Source organism: Ammospiza caudacuta, chromosome 19, assembly GCF_027887145.1.
Source record: "Ammospiza caudacuta isolate bAmmCau1 chromosome 19, bAmmCau1.pri, whole genome shotgun sequence".
Lineage (NCBI taxonomy): Eukaryota > Metazoa > Chordata > Aves > Passeriformes > Passerellidae > Ammospiza > Ammospiza caudacuta.
In genome coordinates this window covers 12,350,216-12,373,634 of record NC_080611.1, presented here as the reverse complement: position 1 = coordinate 12,373,634, position 23,419 = coordinate 12,350,216, and the positions used below count along the sequence as shown (strand labels likewise).

At 54.4% G+C, this 23,419-nt stretch overlaps 1 protein-coding gene across 1 annotated transcript in view; it reads right to left on the bottom strand.

Moving 5' to 3' along the window:
* The window catches only part of TBC1D16 (TBC1 domain family member 16), a 31,664-nt gene extending 8,949 nt beyond the window's left edge, over positions 1-22,715 (bottom strand). The window contains exons 1-4 of the mRNA XM_058817224.1: positions 22,603-22,715; positions 16,238-16,464; positions 14,547-15,117; positions 1,022-1,219 (exon numbers count right to left, since the gene is read on the bottom strand). Of these exons, the coding sequence (XP_058673207.1) occupies positions 1,022-1,219; positions 14,547-15,117; positions 16,238-16,406 (938 nt within the window). The 5' untranslated portion in view covers positions 16,407-16,464; positions 22,603-22,715. The remainder of the gene's footprint in view (positions 1-1,021; positions 1,220-14,546; positions 15,118-16,237; positions 16,465-22,602) is intronic.
* Between the last annotated feature and the right edge of the window lie 704 nt (positions 22,716-23,419).

Below are 23,419 nucleotides of genomic sequence, written 5' to 3'. Positions count from 1 at the left end.
CCCTGGGACTCACTGATCCTCATGGGTCACCTCAGCTGAGACATTTCATGATTGTATGGCATGGTCATAGTGACAATTTTCTCCGCTTGTGCCTCGTAGCAGCACTATTTTTACCCTTCCTTCACATGAAGGAATTAAAATTTGTCTTCCCTGGAGAAAAAAACCACAGGAAGTCTGCCCCAGAAACATTAAGGCAGTACACAAAGTCAGCTCCTAGGGATGTGCAGACATGCTCACACACAGCTCCGTCCAAAGAAACAGGGAGTGAGAGCAAAAAAAGGGAGTAAAAATGTTTTTGCAATTATTTGAAATAAATTTTGCAATAATTTGAAAGATAACTGAAGAGGCTGAGAGCAGCAAGACTCCAGAGGAGCCTGGTGAGGGGCAGGCAAAAGAAAAGGTACCACAGATAAAGATGTTTTTCATATCCCCAGGTTATTTGAAGCATTTATGGTATGACAGCTAAGAGCAACCTTTACTTTACTAAAAATAAAATCCTTTCGACTGTGTAACTGTAATTCAGAGGCTCTCCTTGGGAAGGCTGACACTCACTTTCCTGGAGACAATTGTTCTGGAAAGGCTTCCAGGTAGGATTGCAGAAATCACCTCTGCCCAGAGCCCCAGCATGGAGCATGCACAGCTCACACACAATTCACAGAGCTCACACACAGCTCACACACAATTCACACACAATTCACACAGCTCACATACAGCTCACACACAATTCACATGATTCACACAGCTCACACACAATTCAGAGAGCTCACATACAGCTCACACACAATTCACACACAGCTCACACACAATTCACAGAGCTCACACACAGCTCACACAGCTCACAAACAGCTCACACAGAATTCACACACAGCTCACACACAATTCACAGAGCTCACACACAGCTCACACACAATTCAGAGAGCTCACATACAGCTCACACACAATTCACACACAGCTCACACACAATTCACATGATTCACACAGCTCACACAGCTCACAAACAGCTCACACAAGGATCCAGTACCTGAAGAAAAGGCGAAGGGATCTCATTTGTCCCAGGTCTACTCTGAAGACACCACACACCTGCTCGAGGGCAAATACCTTCTGCTGCTCATCCCATCTGGTGCTCTTCGTTTGCCCATTGCTCTCCTGGAACTGGGCACTGGTGTCCAGGCTGGAGGCAGAGCTGGTGGAGCAGGTCATGCGATTGTCACACGTGTCCCTGTGGGCAGAGCGTGGGGACAAAAACCCCATCAGCCACGGGAGGCTGTGGGTATGTGCACCAATCACAGATGCTCCATGTTAAAAACCTTTAGTCAGAGGTCTGAAACTGGCATTCATTCACCAACTAAATTATTTTTATTTCAATTAATCCCTACCATCCCAAAAAGCATCCTGGTTTTCTCCTTTTCCTAAAGTCTTGCATGCAGAACTGGGGAGAGCCAAACCACTCCTCAAAACACCAACTTTTGAGAAGGTAAAATGAAGAAGCTCAAGCAATGCCCTCAGTGTCCAGCTCAGCCACTGCACACCAGGATGGGGACAGGAGGAATGAGCACACTCCAACAGCAGCATGGACCTGAGATCTCATATGGGAAATTCCCTCTTTGACCATTAAGATCCAAAGATGTTTTTCCTGAATTTGAGTTTCTCATTACACCTCCTGGATTCATGGCTATAAACTCCAGACAAATGCCAAGCCTGGATTCATGTCTATAAACTCCAGACAAATGGCTTCCACCTGCAATCTTGAACCTTGGCAGAGTTAGGATTGGGAAATCACACCTGAGCTCTTCAATCCACCATAAAGTAGAGAGAGTGAACCCAACCCTTTCCCAATCCACCCCAGCTCTCCAGCTTTAAATGCAAACTGAGCTCAGACTCAAAAAGCCCCCATGTCCCCACCAGCCCCCATCCCAAACGAAAACTATCAGTGCTTTGGGAATGAAGTGAATGTGAAACTGTGACCCCTTGGCTCGTAAAAAGGCCAATGCACGTGAACAATCTCGGCGCGGGCTCTGAATGGGCTCTGCTGTGAAATTGGGGTTTGCCAGACAAGGCCCGGAGCAGGTACAAAGCAGCCCCCTGCAAGGCCACTTTATGTGGTGTTTTCTAATCCTCTTATCCAACAATGTGGGCACTGAAGGCTGGAAATCACACACTCAGCATGCACTTCACATCCGTGTGCCTCCCGCGCCTGGCTCGGGGCCTCTTCCCCAGGAGCAGCGTCCTGGGCAGCACATTCTGGGACTCTGGGACTCTGGGACAGGGCTCTGGACAGCCCAGCCAGCTGGGGCCATTTTCATGCCAGCCCTGCTCCAGGGTGGGACTCAGCTCCCCCAGCCCCTTCCTGCCCCTGTGGCACTGGATGAAACCAAGGCTGGTTGGCTCCAGCTAAAGGAGCAGCTTCGAGGCTCTCTGGGACGTTCTGCTGCTCCGGTTTTTGTAAAGAAAGCAGCAAAGCAGAACTCACAATGAGGCCATTTGGAGGATGAGGACTCAGAAGGGATGTGGCAATAGGGATCCCACCACACATCCAAACCCACTCCAGGTTAGACACCAGGATGCCATCGACCAAGGCACACCATCCCCTGCCTTGGGGATTTTTCCATGAAGATTGTACTGGCCTTTATAAAAAACCAAGCATTACTTTCAGATAAGGTGGCAAAATGTAACACTCTCTGAAACATGGAGTATCTAACATTAACACAGATGTAACAAGAGTGCTGGTACAAGACACTTGGGCCGGACTGCCTGCTAGGAGCAGCTGGTATTTATGGAGCAACACTTCATAACAGCCACAGCTGGTTACACAGGATTTTCCTGGAAGAGATGACTCAAACCAACTCAAAGATTAAGCAGAGGCAACCCGTTTTCTAAAACTCTTGCAAAGAGAAGCTGGTCCATATGGCAAAGGAATGGGTTGGAGGATGGGCTGGTATGAGGATCATGCAGGTCCTGGTCACAGAAGTCCAAATGCCAGTTCTTCAACAACATCATCTGAAATGACCAGCAGAGATGTCCAGAGAGGTGCCAAGAAATGAGTGACCAGTAGAGTTGGCTTTGATGCTGGACATTCCATGGCTCCTCAGTGCAGCACAGCGTGTCCAGCTGCAGTTCCCTGTGCTCCAAACCCCAAACCTGCCCCAGATGCCGCAGCACCAGCTGAGACCTGCGGGCAGGAGAGGCCGGGCACAGCCCTGGCACCGGGGGAACCTCCGGAAATGCTTCTCCAAGACAAATGTTTGCAGTTCCCATCCGGCAGCGGCGACAAGCTCGCACATGCATCCCCAGCACGGCAGCCTCCCGTGTCAGGGCTGCAGCCTTGCAGGGAGCACGGGGCTGAGCAGAGAGGGGAAATTCCGGCGTTCTCACTGATGCAGAGGGCGAAATCTGAAAGAGACACCTGTGCCCTCCCTGCCCTTCACAGGGGTCAATGGACACAAACACTCTCACAGGACAGAGCGGAGACAGAAGTGCCTCGCGCTGGTGCTCACTGAGTCACCGGGGAAATTCGGAAAAAAACCCACACTGTGTCTAAAATGACTTTTTCCTGCACATATTGATTGAAAAAGAATTGAAAACACTCTAATCTCTGGACTACTTTTAAATAAAATTTTAATATTGAGATCATTCTGTAGTGATAACAAGCAGTATGATCTCTGCTAATTTTGTGGGGTTTGGGGAGTCCTCTCACCAGGCACTCAAGACAGACAAATGCAGGGGAAGAGTTTATTGTTTGTCAGACTATTCTATCTGTTGGAGGAATTTACCCCAGAGCACCCCATAAAAGCAGGAGCTGAAGCACTGCAATGCAAATAGCTGGAGGAACATTCCAGAGAGACTTTGGGTTGTGGGATCCAGGAAAAACAGAGCACCAGCTAGTACACAGCACGGGTCAGCAAAACAACAAGTGCAGTGGGCCACGGGAATAAAAGGGACAGGGAAAAAATTAAGGAGGATTAGAAAACCTGGGTCAGGAAACTCCAGCCATGTTCATGTGTTCAGTTCAAGGAGGTCAAGGAGGGGCTGGAGCGTGTCCAGGGAAAGGAACAGAGCTGGGAAAGGGGCAGGAGCACCAGGAATGGCTGAGGGAGCTGGGAAAGGGGCTCAGCCTGGAGAAAAAGAAGCTCAGGGGGGATCTTCTCTCTCCCTGACAGAAAAGTGGAGCCAGCCAGGGGTCGGGCTCTGCTCCTGGGGAAAAAGGGACAGGACAGAAGGAAACAGCCTCAAGTTGTGCCAAAAGAGGGCCAGGTTGGTAATGGGGGAAAATTCTCCATGGAAAGGGCTGTCAGACATTGGCACAGCTGCCCAGGGCACTGCTGGAGTCCCCAGCCCTGGAGGGATTTAGCAGCCCCATGGATGGCACCTGGGGACATGGTCAGTGGTGGCCCTGGCAGTGCTGGGGGAATGGTAGGACTCAGTGATGTCTGAGGGCCTTTCCAACCCAGACAATTCTGTGATTCTGTGATTCCACTTCAGCCTTTTGCCCTCAGCCAAGTCCCACCACTCTTGTCCTAAAACACATCCCATTCCTGCTGGGGAGCAACAACAGGGGCTGATGCATTTTCTCCACTCTACAATCAACTACAGCAGCCAACCATATCCACATTCCTGGAGCCTCTGCAGCCCCAAGGAGCCACCACCCCCCTCCCACCCCTCGGGACCTCTCGCACGCCCGGCTGAGGAGCTCAGGTGAGACTCAACCTGCAGCACTGGGACCCAGCTCACTGTTCCAAAGCCCTGGAACACACCCACGGCGCAGAGAGAGCTGAACCCAATTATTATTTCTGTTCCAGAGACCTGCCCTGATTACCTGGGAAGCCAATTTCAGCAACAAAGACCTAATAACTCACTTTACGATGTGATGTGACAAATATAATTACGAGGGAGAAAGGGGCTGCAGCCATGATGTGGCAGTTACCCAAGCTGTCAGCGTGCACCACCTGATTCCCAGCGAGCCTCCTGCCAGAGCCAAGCCCTGCTGCTGGAGCTGCCTCTCCATCAGTCACTAATAACAGCTCCCACAGCCCCAGCATTCCTGCACGCCGGCTTGGGACCATCATTTACAGACAATGAGTATCATCATAATGTATGACCATCCATGTAATGGGAATTACATGCCCCTTTTCCTCCCCAGGGGTTAGCATTTCTCTGTTTCTCCACTATTCCCCACAGGCACTGACCTTCTGGGTTCCTCTTCTTCCCAGCAAGGTGAAACAGCTCCTGGCAGCATCGGCTGCTAAGACAGACAGCTAGCTTCAAACAAATAATCTGCCAATAAAAGTTCAAAGCTATCCTGAAATGCCTAAAAATTTAGAGCAGTGGCTGTACAGAGTAAGGTAATACTGAGTATCTGGAACCCAAATCCATTGTTCTGATAAAAAAGTGTCCTTGACAATATACATATATTATAGACTGGAACGTGCTGAATTCAGTGACACAAAAGACATGCAAAGGAAACCAGATCGGTAATTTAGGATTAAAAAGGAGATGTTGAAATGTGTCTGCTTGCTCTGCAGAGCAGGGCTGGAAGGACACTGACAGGACAGCACCAGCTTCCCACAGTGTGGCACCCAGAGCAGGGAATGCTGCTGTCACACTCACCAGCACAGATGAGTAACCACGTTAAGAACTGTGTTAAAGCCACCCTTTGCTGAAAACATTTGGAACTTGAAGTTTCTGTGCCTCAGAGAACCCAAATCGATTTCCACTGACCACAGTGACCAGGGAACAAGGTGTTCGATAGCCTGGATTTAGAAAGCCAGGATTTCTAAAATGAAATGTCAAAGCATCCTCATGTGGAAGCATTTCTATACATCTGCAAACACGTGGGAAACAAATCCAACAATTCCTCCTATTTGTTGGGGAAACCTGGGAAAAACTACTCAGGCTGTTACAGTACAAAGTACACGGATGTCAACATGGACTTTCCAAGAGCTTGTTCCACAGGCTTTCCATTGATCTGTTTGCTTTCAAAACATAAATTTCCCCACGTCGAACGGCACTAAATGCTATTTAGTAGCTAATTAACTTTCTGCGCCGAAAACCTCCTGTAATTGCACTTCTTTCACCTTTTTGAGCCCGTGTCCCCCGGGGAGCCCGAGCTGTCCTACGGCATTTGTTCTGCTCATTTCTATCTCCCAGGCACAAGTTCCTCCCTGACACCGGGCTGCCAATCACGGCGCCAGAGGTCACTGGAGACCAAATTAGGAGCACTCTGCCTCCGACAAACTTGCTTGGCTTAGCTCGCTGCAAAGGGAAAATAAACAGTCACGAAAAATAATTGTGTCCTTTCAAGCAGGGCACCGGCAAGCAGATCCAAGCGCTCGTCCAAGTCAGCGCATTGCTGTTAGTCACTCCTCGCATTCCTGCTATTAACAAGAGCCCAGGAACAGGCTGTTTACATCCACAGGCGCTGGAGTCCTCCCTCCCCTCGGACGGAGCACAGGGTCCCTGGCCAGAGCGTGCTCAGGGACTCCTCAGGCCCCTCTGACCTTGGGCTGAGCCAGCAAGTTCAGCGTCAGGGACGGGGCTGGCGATTCACAGCAGCTCTGCCAGCGCCAGCCTGACAAACAAGCGCTGCACCACGGCGAGGGACTCGGCGAACCCGATTATGCAGCTCTGCCTTCTGACGGGCGTAATTGGTTTGTCCTTGAGAAATAAAGATCAAACCGATTTGTTCTGCTTTACGGGGCCGCTGCGATCCGTGCTCCCAGCGCCCTGCCCGCCCTAACAGAGCTTCCCGGCACCTGGCACAGGTAGAACATGGATCTCCATCCCAGACACCGGTGACAGCAGCAGCCAGGGCACCCACCGTCCTGCCCCATGCCCGAGAGGGGTGAAAGCCTCCCCACACTGGGGCTTTGTTGCTCCTCATTCATCCCTCCAAGCCCTGGAGGCTGGAGGGGAAGCTGAGTGATTCCAGCCAGCAAGGGGGCATTAGGAAAACAGACCCTCCAAAGGGTGCCCCCAGTGCTGGAGTTAAAGCAAAAGGAAAACAAAACAAACCCAGAGTCCTTGAGTTCATTATTTTGAATGTAAATGGAAAAGGCAAAAAAACAAGCAGAAGTTTGTAGTGGGAGTAATGGGTGTTCTAATCTCTTTTCCCCAAAGCCTGGAATGTGATACACATCTAGCTCCAGCTACGAGACGAACAATCTGCCTTCACAGCTGACACTTCCACACAGGTGTAGCTGCTCAGGTAAACCCAAGTGAGGTTTTTCTGGTTTCCTCTGTGACTTCTTGTTGCAGGGAGAGAGAAGGCACAGAATGAGTGGTTTGATGCTTAGGAATAAAACACACACGGCTCCGAGCAGCCAAACACAACAAATCACTCAGAGCGAGCGGACACTGCTCAAGGATGCAAATGTTACCTTCACTTCAAGGGAGGAAAATGTTCCAGAAGCTCAGTGGTGGATTTTTGCAATCTGTACGGAGAAGGGGCACCTCATGCCTGGGCTTACACTCATTAATAAATCAATCGAAATGCAACACTTTAAAAAAAGAAATTCCTTAGATGGAAAAAGTGATTTCTCAGCAAAGCCCGAAAAAGAATGTTTGCTTTTCAGCCCATTCCAGTCTGGAGAAGGAGACCTTTCTTCCCCATGTTTATTTTATTTTTAAAATCAATGCATTATTTTGCTTTTTTTCCTTTTCAGTTCAATCCATGCAAAAATAAAATTCTCCCCTAATTATGCTAATTATAATCAAGCCTTCAAACCGCAGCTCCCTTGAAAGACCTGCCGATTACCTTTGTTCTTATATTCCTGGCTCTGAGCAGCGAACGGGGAATTTCAGGGGGACATTTTAGTGGCAAAGTTAACCAACTGCCCGGACCCTGCTGCTGCCCCAGCGTGAGCTGAGCCGGCACCACCCAGGGAGGATTTCACTGTTTCCACAAGACAATGCGGATTTCCCAAGGGAAGGGCTTGCTTCAAGTAGCAGAAAAGGGAGAGGAAAGAGGAGCGCTGCCTAAAAGCATGTTCCAGAGTTATTGTAAATGCCTAATGCCGGGATAATTGCGAGGCCCGAGCCAAGGAGACAGAGGCCGTGCAGATTTATTTGCATATACTGTGGCGCTTTGGAGGGGACATGCTCTTTATTTTGATTCACTTAACGCAATTCTTCCCTCACAAAGCTGTGGATACCTGCCAGTGCCATTTATCTCTGCTCTCCATTCAGATTTCTGGGCGTTGCGATTGTATAAATAAATAACAGAAGAAATGCAAGAATATCCAGGGAAAAGGTGAAAGCAGCCCTGGGGAGAAGGACCGGGGGGTGCTGGTCATTCCCTGGCGGTGTGTGCTGGAACCAGAACCCTCCTGAGCCTGGGCTGAGCCCAGCGTGGGCAGCAGGACAGGGATTGTCCCCTGTGCCCCTCAGGTGAGACCCCACCTGCAGAGCTGGAGCTGCTGCAGAGCCCAGGGGAGGCTCCAGGATGGTGCCAGGGATGGAGCAGCTCTGCTGGGAGGAGAGGCTGGCACAGCTGGCATTGCTCACCTGGGCTCTAGGATGATGCCAGGGATGGAGCAGCTCTGCTGGGAGGAGAGGCTGGCACAGCTGGCATTGCTCACCTGGGCAGGAGCTTTGGGGTGAGCTCAATGTGCCCTCAGAGAGGCTGGCACAGCTGGCATTGTCCACCTGGGCAGGAGAGGCTTTGGGGTGAGCTCAGTGTGACCTTGCAGGGCCCGAAGGGGCTGACAAGAAATGTGGAAAGTCAGTTTCCAAGGGACGGAGTGCCAGGACAGAGGGGATTGGTTTCAAACTGAGAGTAGATTTAGATCTAGATATGAGGAAGGAATCCTTCCCTGGCAGGGTGGGCAGGCCCTGGCACAGGGCGCCCAGAGCAGCTGTGGCTGCCCCTGGATCCCTGGCAGTGCCCAAGGGCTGGCTGGACAGGGCTGGGAGGACCTGGGACAGTGGAGGTGTCCCTGCCATGGCAGGGTGGCACTGGATGGGGTTTAATGTCCCTGCCATGGCAGGAGTGGCACTGGATGGCACTGGATGGGGTTTTATGTCCCTTTTTACGCAAACCTTGGCACGGCTCCGGGCTCTCCCGCCTGGGCCGCGCTGAGGGCAGTGGGGGGGGCAGCACCGGGGGTCCCGGGGGCACCGCTGGGCACAGCGCGCCCCCTGGCGGCCCCGCCGCGCCACCGAACGGCCCCGGGCCCGGATCGGGACACGGCCACGGGCACCGTCACGGTCACGGTCAGGGACAACGGCCACGGGACAACGGCTATTGTCACTGTCACAGGCCACGGCCACGGGCCACGGGCCACAGTCACGGTGACTATCATGGGTACGGCCACAGCCACGGTCACTGTCACGGGCACAGTCAAGGGCACAGTCAGGGGCCATGGGCCACAGGCACCATCACGGGCCAGGGTCACAATCACGGGCATGGACACGGGCATCGACCACGTCCACAGTCACAGGCACCGGCGGTGGGCATGGGTCATGGCCACGGTTATGGTCACGGCCACGGCCATGATCATGGGCATCAACCAGGTTCATGGGCACAGGCATCAACTACGGCCATGGTCACAGGCACAGGCCGCGGTCATGGCCGCGGGCACTGGGTCACGGGCACCGGTCACGGCCACAGCCATGGTCACAGGCACAGGCCATGGCAGCGACCCACAGTCACGAAAAAGCCACGACAGCCACATTCCACAGAAAGCCCCACGGGCCTGCCCACGGGGTTCAGGCCTTCCCCAGCATCCTGAGCAGACCTGAAGCATGGCCGGTGCCCCAGAGCCCCAGGGGCAGAGGGGACCCTCCATGTCCCCTCCTGGCTCCTGCTGCCTGCCCTGGGGTCTCCCTCATGGGGACCACCCCTGTCACTCCCTCCTCGACATCCCAAATAAAGGGACCCCTCAGCTGCAATTCCCGATCCCAAGTTAGCTGTCACTGTTTTCTTCCAATGAAATCTGGCAGCAACCCAACAGAGGGAAGAAACAAACCTGCTATAATTAATGTTCTTGCTGTTCAAATATTTATATAAAGCAAGATAGAGCCGTATGCCTCTGCAATCTCTTGGATCTGTCCAACCTTCTCAGCTTTGCAGCCAGGAATAATTTTAATTGATTATACAGTGCTGCTGGTGGCTCAGGCCAGCTCCCCTTCCCAGTGCCCAGCTCCACACAGACCACCCCTCCCTTAGGAAAGCTTACACTGACCCCACAATACAAACAGGAGAGATCAAGGACTATCCCTCTGATGGAAGAAGGATTTGTGGATGTTTTTTCCCAGGCACGGGTTTGGGTACAAATGGAACTAGGAGCTTCGCTGTCTTACATCATAAGTGGCACCAGTTCAGGCAAGTCCTGGGGAATTGAAGCCTGGACCAGGTACCCACCTCGCTCTTCCCCAGGGCTGAATTAATTCAAAACTGAGATGCTGCAAGAAGTTACAGGAGATTTTGAAGTCTGTGACCAATTCCCCTGGTTCCAATATAATCACTTCTGTTACAACAGCGATGAATTCCCAATCTCTTGATGACTCCAGAGCTCCTGCCAGTTGACTCTAATTTCAGCTCATTTCCCTTATAATTTTGCCTCCTGTTTTTGCTGCAGAGGTCGGAACGGCTCTCAGCCCTTCAGGTGAGCTGCCAAAACAAGATGATGCAACGGCTGCGCTGCTCCCACCGGCTCCTGGAGCATCTCATTTACTGATGAGCTCCTGGGAAGCGGCTTAACAACAGGATGTGCAACACATCCGTAAAAATTGCATCAGCTGCGACGCCAGAGGAGTTTTTCCCTGTGCTTGAGCTTCGTCTGGGCTGTCTGTGATCGATCTGCCACACGAATTCATGTCTGCTGAAGAACATGAGAACTCACCATCACCCAGCTCCATTATGCCAGTGTTTCGTTATTTTTATTACTGCCTGCTAAAACGATCGATGTCCATGAAAGACGCTTCCTTCCTGCATTGATTCCACCTTGACCACGTCGCTTCTGCCCGTCCTGTGCAGCCTGAGCTGTGGGAGCACTGCTGGCCTCTGTCCCAGCACCTGTGGGGCTGCTCGTGGAGCCCCAGCCTCGGGCCAGATGTTGCCCCAAGCTCCACTCATACAATTCCAACACCGAGGTTCCTCAGTCCAAATTGTGACTACTGGCCAACATCCCAAAGTGAAGTGAGTGAAGGAACCAATGCCAGTGTGTGCATCTCCTCTTCAGCACTGCTTGTGAGCTATCAGTAACAGCAATTGAGGAGTGAAAAGCCTCCTGAGCACCCATGAAAGCTCCTGCTATCCAGGGATCACTCTGGCACAGCACAAACCCCACCCCAAACCAAACCCCACTCACAGAGCACTAAGTGCTTCCAGAACCGACTGTATAGATCTGATGTCACGGTCAGTTCAATAACTCCAGCAGCATCAGTGGATGGACATTACAGAAGTGTCAGATGCTGTTTGCTTGCCTGGATGTAACAAAAGCCTTTTAGTTTCAATTTACTGCTGGGGAAAATGGGAGCAGAGGAATTTCCCAAGGCAGCAGCGAGCCAGAGCTGGGCACAGAGAGCAGCTGCCCTGAACTGTGTCCTTCAGGCCACAAGGCAAACATTTCCTGACAGCCAACAAACAGTGGGGACAGGGGAGGGAAGGGACAGAATGGAATGATTTTATCTCCAGAATCCCTCCTTCTCCACAGAAACTCACACCCTGACAAAGCCGCCATCAGTGCAGGCATTCCCCACACCAGCTGCCTCCTGCAGGAACCACGAGCAGGGAGCACTGAGGGTTAAGAAGGACACAAACCCCAGGACAGTAAGGCCACCTTTCCCTGAGGGATGAGGGCACCCTGCAGGAGGTGCCAGGCTGGTCCAAAGAGAGAAGCAGGAGTGTGCATGCTGCTGCTGGGACACTCCCACTGCTCCCAGCCCAGGAATTGTGTAAATGGGAGGAGGATGCATCAATCGCCGCGTGGGACCCCTGGCAGCCTGTCAAACTGAGAGGCAAAGAGGGGAAAAAACAATGGACATGTTTTTATTTCCTTATGTTCCACCAGGCGAGTTGGTGACTTGCAACTGCCTCACTCGTTGTGCAATCCTGGGCTCCCCAGCCCACCTCCCTCCCTCCTCCTGCACACCCTGCAGAGTTTGTGGCTCCCTCACGCCCAGGCGGCCAGGCCACCTCCCTGGGGACACTCCAAGAGGCAGATGGGACTCGTGACTCCTGGTCACACACGAGTTCTGTCAAGCAGCTCGTGACGCCTGGTCACACACGAGTTCTGTCAAGCAGCTCGCTGAGTTCCTACTCTCATCTGATCCAAGTGTACCTGTGCATCCCAACTCTTCCACAGTGACCCCTTCCTCCATTTCTGAGGATATCCAACCACACAGGAAGCTGGCTGGACTGAAATGCAACACGTTCCTCCAGCTTCTGCAACAAGCACAGGGAAGAGCAGAGCTGTCTTTGCAGCAGCTCCCAGAGCAGAGGGAAATAACCAGAAACAGAAACTCCTGGCAGAGAGGAGGTGGTGACTGGGAGGTGGGGAGGGAAGAGAGCTCAAACAATCTGCCAGCAGCACAAACTTTGTTCCCACTCCAATTCTGGCTCAGAGGGGAAGCAGCCAGCAGAAAAACCCAAACCAAAACAAACCCTTAAGAAACAAGGAAGCTGTTCCCATGTTTGTAGTGACTTCTGAAACAGCATCTCCCGTCCTCCAAAACGCTGAGATGAAAGCAGGAAATATGAGATGCTTTTTGACCAGACTTTTGCCAAGGATTCAATGCAAAATCTCCCACTCAACAGCTTGTAAGATCCTGCAGATTCCATGGAAGGCGGCTCAATGGGGAAGAACAAATTGGCACCAAAAATGCACACACTGGACAAAACCCTTTCAAGTCAAAAGTCCCAAAGAACAAAAGCTCTGTTTTATTAATCTGCTGCCAATTGTGAGTGTCACGTGCACTGTGTGAAGCTTCAGACTGGCAGCACAGGGGTTAAAAAGGAAGGGAAAAAGCAGAAGCAAGCAGGCTGTGTGTGCAGAGCCGGCTCTGCCTGGCTGGAGCTGTCCGGGCTCCAGCAGCAGTGAGGAAGGGCCGGCAGAGGGCAGGGAAATGCCACAGGAATTCACAGACAAGGCTCAGAAGATGCAATAAACCATATTTCCTTCCTTTCCTGACACTATTTGCAGCTCAGAGCAGAAGTGTTGCAGCACAGTTAAACCACAGCACTCCTGACTCACTGGACGCTGCCTGGGACCCTCCTGCACCAGCTTCTTGTGGGACAATCCAAGCCCACAGCATTCCTGGGACAGCATGGGAGCAGTCCAAGCCCACAGCATTCCTGGGACAGCACGCCAGGACTGGGGTTTCCCCATGATGAGCTCAGCCTCCTGCTTTTCAGCAGCCAGGGTGTTATTCCAAATGTGTCCATCACTCTTCCCACTTCCCACCACTACAGCAGGGTAATAACACACTCCTTTGCTTCACAATCCCTCCGTGAGGACAGGAGATGCCAGGCTGTGCACATTTCACTCCTGCTCATTGGGGTTTCTCTCACCCACTGATCTGGCAAAGGCTGGACTTTATCACTGGGATGGGATGGGGTGGGACAGCCACCACTCACCCCACTGCACAGGTGCTGCACAGCTCAAGCCCAGCAAACCCTGGGCACATCCTGAATGCAAAGCTGATACAAAGTCTGACATCAGCTCACAGAGGGGTTTTAAAATATCCAGAGAGAATTGAATGCATTAGAATACTTCCTCACAAGAGTCGTTCTTACTGGCATTCTCTGGGCTTGAGATCAGACCACAAAATAGAGGCAGAACCTCCTCAACTGTCAGTGCAGGCTGTGCATTGCTGACATGCACACAGGAGAACTCATTTCTCCTCATTTCAGGTGTAGTTTCAAAGTTGAGATGTAGCCTAAAAATCATCCCCACGGTGCTTCAGGAATGCAGCACATCCATCCTCCTTGAGATGGGAACGAGTAACACAGCAACAGGGCAGGGCCCAGAGAGTCAGAACCACTGGGTACGGAAACAGGGAGTTATATGGGTGCCTTCCTGCTCCTTATTCCCTTGCCAAGGTGCCCTCATCCCCCTGTGGAGTTTACTGCAGGTGACACTGGGAAGCACTGACTGAAATACCCAGGTTAGACATGCAAGAATGAATGTTTATCTGTCTGAAGTGGGACCACGTTCTGAACTGCAGCAAAAACAAGCTCCCACAAGCAGGCTTCATGTCAACACAGGGCCTGGAGGGGTGCCCACGGCTCAGGAAGTCAGCAGGGCCCTTTGATGTGGCTCTGCATGAGAAGCAACAAGCTCAGATCCTCAGCAGAGCCAATTAGGCCAACAAAGGACCCGTTTAATTTAGCAGTGCTGCTTCCAGGGTTCAAGACAGTTCACCTGAAAGGACATACACAGCCGTGATATTTGGGGCCAGGGTTCACTAAGCAGAAGCAGAACTGGCTGACAGTTTCCTCTAAACTCCATAGGAGTCTGAAGCAAGACAGGGCATTGAGCTCAATGCCACTGTGAAGTTTCTCAACCCCCTTCAGCACCTCCCAGCACCCAGAGGAAGGACGCACTCACCTGCTTTCACTGTCCATGAACACGGAGCTGCTGCTTTTCCCCAGGGCTTCACTGATGGGAGAGAGGCAGAAGGGGGAAGAGAAGGCATCAGAATCAGAGTCAAAAGTGCTGTCCCTGCTCACATCGTCAGCAGACAGCTCCAGGGAGCCCTCGTCCTCCCTGCAGTCCAGGCCCTCCTCCGTGCCCTCGGACCTGCAGGGCTCCTCCTGGGAGCTGGCGGTGGACGGGGTGCCCGAGTCGCTGCGGGGCGGCTGCGGGGCCGGGCGGGCGCTCTGTGCCAGCTTCTCCTGCTCCGAGGAGGGCACCCCGTCCCTCGGGGGCTGGGACACCGGGAGCCCCTGGGAGTCCCCGCCGGGGCCCGGCGCCCCCCGGTGCTGCGGGGGGGACGCGGTGCCCAGGCCCGGGCCGTGGCGGCCGCGCTTGCGGGGCGCCTTGCGCACCGGGGAGCCCTCGGGGGTGACGTAGCGCAGCGCCTCCTCGTCCTGCCGCTGGATGCGCGAGTTGGGCACCCAGGCCAGCATCAGCGTGGCGCCCAGCAGCTCGTCCTTCTCCATGTACAAGCACAGGTAGCCTGAGAGAGAGCACAGCAGCGGCGGTTGGGACGTGGAGTCGTCGTAAGGGAACCGCATTGCCCTGAAATTTCCCCTTCCCCGTCTCTCTCCATCCCTGGAAATGGCCAAGGCCAAGCTGGGTGAGGCTCTGAGCAGCCTGGTTTGCTGAAAGGTGCCCATGGCATGAATGCTCCTCAGGATCCTCCCGTTTCAGGAGATCCCCCCTAACCCAAACCGTTCCGTCATTCCTGCTGCTTCACTGCCACTCCACATGGGCAAAACAAACCCTTTAATTTACCAGGACAGAATTCTGTCAGAGGAATTGTGGAGTGCTCAGCATTATTCAGTTTTTGCAAATAATTTCAAGTCTGCATGTAGCTTTTGAACAGCCTGAATTCCCTCTGGCCTAACTGAACACAGAAATGACATGCAAATACTTGGACTTCCTGGACAGATTTACTAATCAAGAGTAAATAATAGAATATGTTCCCACATGAAAAAGTTTTACTGTTTCTTAGTTAAACAATTTCAAGTGCCAGCAGAACATTGATTTCTCAAGAATATTTACCTCAGTGTAGCTGAAGGGCTACAGTATTTATGGGAAGCCAATGGAACAAGAAGACACCCACACCAAAAGGAAAGCAAGGGTCAGTGCTCAGAGAATAATTCTTTTTGTGAAGCTAAGCCAAGAGCCACAGGTCTTTGATGAGAACATGAAAGAGCACAGGAACAGATGAGAATAAAAGGACAGAGCGGGATTTATCCTCATTTACTCTCGTGCATGCAGCCACAATCAGGCTTTTTGGATTTTCCCTTCACCAGCAATGACAGCTACAAGAGGATACTTGGATTTCCTGAACAATTCAGGGATGTGAACAAGCAACAGAAGTTACTGTCCTCACATGACAACTTCTGACTGCCCAAAAGGACTTACTAAACCAGTAAATCCATGCTGGACCAGAGGAGAAAGGAGCAATATCACTAATCTTCCTACTGAAAGAAGAGCTGATGGATCAGCTTGTGGATGGCTTTCCTGAGCCTTCCACAAAACTGCCTTGCCCTGTCCCTCACTGGCACCCATTCATTTCTTACAGCCCAGGGTGCAGAGAAAAAGACAGAATGGTCGGGGTTTGCCATCACCTGGGTGGTGCTCCCCGATGCCCTGCAGCTGCTCGGGGGGGTGCACGCACACATTGTTCTTGGAGTAGATGATGTCCCCATCGAGCAGGGAGCAGGAGCCGCCGGCAGTCAGCGTCAGGAGGTCGGACGCTCTCGAGGAGGCTCGACGGAGGAGTCGCCCCAGAGACATCGCCAGGGAAATGTTTCCATCATCTGTCAGCTCTAGCCAGGAGCCAGGTTCAGAGGATCTGCCAGGAAGGAGGAAAAATCAGTGTGAGAACCAAAATAACGACAGCTCAGCACGTGCCACCCGCTGGCTGAGGACGAGTCTGCCATCAACGCACACCTCGGGCAAGAGCCCGGCGATGCTGTGGGTCTGTAAGATCACCTTCGTGTCCCAAAGGTGCTCCAGTACAGGACATTTGTCTCTGCCATGAAGAAACATGAAGGCAGCAAAAGCCACACGTTCACAGTTACTGTGGGAGGAGGAGAACAGCAATGCTGCTCACGGAAATCCCACTGAGGGAACAGCTCAGCCCGTGGATGTGTCTGATGTGTCACTGACCCGGGGATGTCACACAGCCACAGCTGATCCCAGAGGCTCCTTCAGCACAGAAATGGCTGAGCCCACAGCACTGAGCACGGGGCAGCTGCTCCAGCCACATCCAAAAACAACATCAATCAAACCCAGTCCATCCCCTGCTTGCCATGTCTGTGTGCTTGAGGTTTTCGGGGCTGGGATTTTTTTCTGTGAGGTTGTTTTTGGGTTTGGTTTGGGTTCTTTTGAGCCTTGCCAGAGACGAGGCTCAAAAGCCCTGTGTTCACCAGGGGGGCAGAGCCTGGACACAGAGCGTGGCACACCAACTCAGAGCAAACATTTCACCCACCCAGAGTTACACAGAACTGTGGAGCACAATCCCCAGAGCATGGCACACCAACTCAGGGCAAACATTTCATTTCACCCATCCAGAGTTACACAGAACTGTGGAGCACAATTCCCAGCTCACCCCAAATAATCTCTGTGCTCAGGTGAGATGTGCTGCCTGCTGGGGCTGATGATGAGGAGCTCTGCAGAGGACCCAGAGGTGTCACCCAAGCTATAAAGCATTCAGCAGATGGACCAGGACGTGTTGGAAGAGCAGGAGAGTCTCACACAAAGCAGCTGTAGGCTCTCTGCAGCCATCCCCAGCTGGGAAGCACCAGGACCAGGGCAGTTTCTGTTCTGCCAAACCCACAGGAGAAGAGGAAACTCCCACTTTTGCTCCTCTGTGTTTACATGGCCCAGCTGGCTGTGCCCAGGCCGGTGTGACCCAGCAGAGCCCGGGCACAGCCACGCCCCAGGGCCTGGGGAGCTCAGCCTGGGGTGCTCCTGGGGACCAGCCCCACGCTGGGATGCAGGGCATGGGAGAGGAAAACCAAGCAGAAAATAAAGCCCTGCCTTGGGGCACCTTTTGAGGAACTACTTAAGGGCCTAAGCAAGCACTGTCTGATGTTGAACAGCTCTGATTTTCCTAATCTGGTTTGGATGGCAAATGCAGCCAGCCCAGGAGGGCAGAAGGCAGAAATGGCAAAGGGGCATCTCCCAAAGTGCAGAGGGAGGGCTGCAGGGAAGGGAAATAGCTGTCCTGCCTCTGACAGATTGGGACATGCAGGAGACTGCAAATGAGGCTGCCAAGCTGTTGACAGAGCCTTCATTAAAGGACAAACTATTGGTTTAACTGCAATGGCCACATTTGTCAGCTCGAATCACAGCAGAGGCTGCTCCTGTGTCTCAGCCTTTGCTGGGCTTGATGGAGCAGCCTCAGCCCTGCACCAGCAAATCCTCAGGATGAGAGAATCCCTTTGCCACTCCTGCACACTCCTGTCTCCCTCTAGCACCAGACACAAGTATCCTCATGTCTCAGCCCCAAAACCAAACCCCAGCCAAGCCCTCAGCTCATTCCTGTCCACATTACCAAAATCCAGTTTCAGGCTCGGGGTTACACCTGGCAGAAAGTCATCTGCCTCAACCACACTTAAGGAGCAAAAATCACCTTTCCCTTCATTGCACCCTGCAAGAACAGACAGTAAATTCTGGCGCAACTTCTCCTTCCCCACACTGAGTTACAACATGCTGCTCCCAAACAGGGCCAGGGGAGGCAGGGGCAGGGCTGTGGAGCCACCTGGGCAGGGTCACCTGTCAGCACAGCATGGCTGCAGCAGCACAGGCCTTCATCCCTGCCAGCGACTTCCTCAGAGCCCCAGAAATCAGGGCATGCACAGGAGGAAGGAGGCACAGCTGGCTGCTGCTGCTGCCGCTGGCCAGGGAGTGCTCCTCAGGACACACGGGGACAGGGGCTGGGGAGGCACCTGAGGAACAAGGGGGCTGTGATGTCCTGCTGCAGCTCTCTGGGTGCTCCCAGGGAGGCTGGGGAGGGTCAGCACGTCCCTGCCAACTTAATGAGCCCTCAGCAGGCACAGAGAGAACAAAGAGACAGGTAAAGATCAAAAGCTGCTCCCTGCAAAGCCAGAGGAATTTAAAGGGAAGTCCTGCTCTGATCCTGCAGAACACCTGTTGTTCAGCACTGCCTGCACGTGCAGGTGGAAGGTGCTGCAGGTACACACAGGGCTGGGAAGGGGAAACCAAAAAAACCACAAAAGGTTTGGAATAGGGTGTCCTGCCAGCTCAGAAATTGAGTCTGCTGGACTTGCCTTGCAGAAGAGCCGCACACCAGAAATCAGAGACCACTGCAGTGCTGCAGACAGTAGCCAGACACTCTGGGATATATAAATATCACCAGGAAACTCAATCCTTGCACTGTTCTCACAGGCCAGGGAATTCTCTGTAGATTTGGCTGAGGGATTAATGAAAAACAGATGCAAGTCACAGGACAGTTTCAGGGAGGGTGACAAGAGTTATCTGGGCCAGGGAGAGAGATTGCCAAGGGAAGATAAAAGTGAGGGAAATGTATTAAAAGTCCTCACACATGGGAACTGTCAGTGCCAAAGAAAGGAAGAGTTGTTGATGAAGGACAGGAGAAGCTGTAGGGCAGCTGAACTGTGGCAAGGAATACCCAGTGTTGTCATTCTAGTAGCTGGGACAATGCTGCACCAGAACAGGGAACCCCAAGGGGCCATTTACAACACTGGGGTTTCAAAGGCCACAGAAATAAATACCCAGTTAGTTCCAGTGGGGACCAGATGGTGGGCTGGACCTCTGAAGGTCATCTAATCTACTGGTACAGCCCCAAAACCCCTGAAACTCAGCTTGGGAAAGTGCTTCCCTTCCTAAAACACAGGAGCTCATACAGCACAAAGCAGCACATCACAGAGACCAAATCTGCAGGGTCTGCTGCATTCTCAGCCCTTCTCCACGTGGGACAACATCTGCACACACAATCCGTGGGGCCTGGGTCGTGGGGAGAGGCAGGAACTGCTGCTGCCTCTGGGAAAGCAGCAGGAACCATCCCACGGCTCAGGCAGCAGCAAATCAGCACCATTCAAAAACCCCATTTTTCATATTAACTTCATATTTATCTGCTGATCTGAGGGGATTCTTCTCAGTGTGGCAGAGCCAGCTCAGCTCTCCAGAAGCTGAAGCACTGCGTTAGCTGATAAGCTCTTGCTGAGTGCCAATATTTATTAAGCACACACACATTTTCTTCTCCCACACATCAAGCCTTGCCACTAAAAATCTCCTCTGCAGCTCCTGTGCCTGTTCACACAGCCCTGGCTGCTCTCCCAGCCGGTGCCAGCACTTCTCAGCTTGCTGAGTGAGAAATGCTGGGGAGCCAATTCCTGCAATCACCCTGGAGCCTCTTCCCCTGAGCCCGTCCAGCTCCAGCCAGCAGCATCCAGCCTGGCACCGGCTGCTGCTCCCCAGGATGCCCTTCCCTGCCCAGAGCCATCCCCAGGATCCTGTTTGCCTTGGCACAGTGCTCCTCCACCCCTGCCTCTTTCCCCTCTTGGGAACAGCAAGTGCCAGGTTTGGAAGTCTCCAGCACAGCTGGAGATTGGAGCCTGGAGCCTGGAGTATGGAGTCTGGAGTATGGAGAATGGAGAATGGAGCCTGGAGTATGGAGCCTGGAGTATGGAGAATGGAGCCTGGAGTATGGAGAATGGAGCCTGGAGTATGGAGAATGGAGTCTGGAGTATGGAGCCTGGAGTATGGAGAATGGCACCTGGAGCCTGGAGAATGGAGCCTGGAGAATGGAGAATGGAGCCTGGAGAATGGAGAATGGAGCCTAAAGTCAGGACCCAGCTCCTCCAGCCCCAGGTGTATCTGCTGGATGTGCCACCCTCAGCTGGTCACTCCACCTCTGCTGTTCTGCAGGCACATAGAGCCCTTGTACCACCTTCCCTTTGTGTTACAAACATTGGGAATAAAAGGAGAAAAGCTTTCCAAACTCCTCCCTGCGCTGGAGCCGGTGAAGAGGATCCAGCCAAATCAAGGCAAAGCATTTACCATGGGGAGCCACTCTGAAGTCATCCCATCTCATGGGGAGAGTTATGTAGGTCACCAAGCAGTGTTTCACTGCTGCCCTGCTGGAGCTGCACTGGCTCACAGAGCGAGGGCAGAGGGAAGGGAGCAGCCAAAATCTCCACAATTCCAAATGCAGTCACTACAGGGGGACTGGCTTCACTCACATCTCCGCTGAGCAGTAAAAACAGGGCAGCAGGGCTGGGACTCCAGGGATGAAAAGGGAAAGGCAATGCTGTGTCAGGGCTGGCTGCTCCCAGCCACACCTGCCCAGGCATCAGAAAGCAAACAGAAAGCAAACAAAGGGCAAACAAAACTCACCCATCCCCAGCACCAAACTGACCAACAGCCCACGCTGTCACTGAGGCACTGTGAGTGCCACATGTCCCCCTGTCGCTGATTCACCAGCCTTTCGTGTCACTTGTCTGCACTGCTCGGGCACAGGAAAGGCTTTTATGGCTTTTTATTTCCCACATCCTGTTGCTGTGTCCCGGTAACACCCTCAGGACTCGATGCTCAGCAAGCAGCACCTCAAACCCCAGCAGTGTGGATCCCAATCCCAGCTCGGTGAGTGAGCTGCCTGCTCTGCTCTCCGTGACAGACACCAGACCAGCACCAGCTCTGCCACTTGGACATACAGAACTTTCCCTTTCCTTCCTATTCCCAGCAGCAGCTGAGAACAAAGCACCTCTGCAAGACGAGTCCGAGACCCGAAAGGGCAGCTCTCCCTCCCAGAGGAAGCAGCCGAGTCATTGCACAGTGTCAGCAGCCCAGAGAGCAGCGCAGCACCCCACAGCCCTGCCTGCTCCTCAAACCACTGCCCGCGATCCTCCACCCACCTTCCCGCGGGTAACAGGGCTCGGGCAGCTGTTGGGCTCACCTGGGAGAAGACCAGCTCCCCAAAAGGAAGGAAAACATTGAAACACCCCAAACTGTGCGGAGCCGCACCGAAAGAACAGAAGAGAAAGTTTAAGAACTATTTCCATTTCCACCAGCGCCCCCGGCGGCATCCCGACCCCCGGATAGCAACCCTGACCCACGGACAGCATCCCGACCCCCGGATAGCAACCCTGACCCCCGGACAGCATCCCGACCCCCGGACAGCATCCCGACCCCCGGACAGCATCCCGACCCCCGGATAGCAACCCTGACCCCCGGACAGCATCCCGACCCCCGGATAGCAACCCTGACCCCCGGATAGCAACCCTGACCCCCGGACAGCATCCCGACCCCCGGATAGCAACCCTGACCCCCGGACAGCATCCCGACCCCCGGACAGCATCCCGACCCCCGGCTAGCAACCCTGACCCACGGACAGCACCCCGACCCCCGGACAGCATCCCGACCCCCGGATAGCAACCCTGACCCACGGACAGCATCCCGACCCCCGGATAGCAACCCTGACCCCCGGACAGCATCCCGACCCCCGGACAGCATCCCGACCCCCGGATAGCAACCCTGACCCCGGAGAGGATCCCGACCCCTGGATAGGATCCTGAGCCCCGGAGAGGATCCCGACCCGGGACAGCACCCCAACCCCCGGACGGCATCCCGACCTCCAAGCAGCACCCCGACCCCCGGACAGCATCCCGACCCCCGGACGGCAGCCCGATCCCCGGACAGGATACCGATCCCCGGACAGGATACCGATCCCCGGATAGGATACCGATCCCCGGACAGCATCCCGACCCTCGGTCGCATCCTAACCCCGAGCAAGCTCCGGTTGTCCCGGAGCAGCCGCCCGCTGCCGCCGCCCTCCGCGGGGCTCCGCCGTGGGAAGGGCGGACAAAGAGCGGATCAAGCACGGAGCTGCCCGGTACCGGCAGGATCCCGGTGCCGGGCCCGGGTGTCCCGGGGCAGCGCTACAGGATCCCCCGGCCCCCCAACCCCGCCGCCCCCAGCCCGGCCTCGCCCGGCCCCGCCGTACCGGCACAGACGAGCCCGGGGCAGCTCCCGGCGCTGCCCAGCCCGGGGCGGGCTCGGAGCCGCCGCCGCCGCCGCTCCCGGCCCTGCGCGGAGCCGTTGCCGCCGCCCGCCCGCTCCGACCGGCCCGCGGGGCTGTGCCCGCCCGGCGGCCCCGCCCGTCCGGCCGGCCCGGCGCCGCTCGGCCCGAGGAGGGCACGGGGGACCCGCCCGGTGCCGGTACCGGGGCCCGCGGGCGGAACCGGGGCCGGCGGGGGACGGAGCGTGGCCCGAGCCCCCCCGCGCGCGGAGATGGTGCGGCCCGAGCCCCCCGCCCCCCCCGCGGCCGCGGTGGTGCGGCCCGGGCGGTCACGTGAGCGGGTGTTGATGCGTTACCTGGCAACGGCAACATGGCGGAGCCGCCGCGGGTGAGTCGGGACCGGGCCGGGCCGAGCCGGGCTGGGATGGGATAGGACGGGACCGGACTGCCCGCCCGGGGCTCCTCCGCCGGCCCGCACCGTGCTGTCCATCCCATCCCATCCCGCCCCGGCACCGCCCCACTGCTCCCCCAGTCCCCGTCTCGTCCCCTCCACCACGGACCGGTACTGCCCGGTCCGGTTCCACTGCAGCCCGGCACTGCCCGGTACTGCCCGGTCCGGTTCCACTGCAGCCCGGCACTGCCCGTTCCCTCCTCCACCGGCCCGGTACCGTCCGGCACGTCCCGGTGCCTCCCCCATGCCCAGTCCTTTACAAAGAAAGAGAGGAAGAAGAACAAGAATAATCAGGCTACATGTTGTGCTGGCTGGAAGAATTTCTTTAATAAATCTGTAAGGGATTTTTTT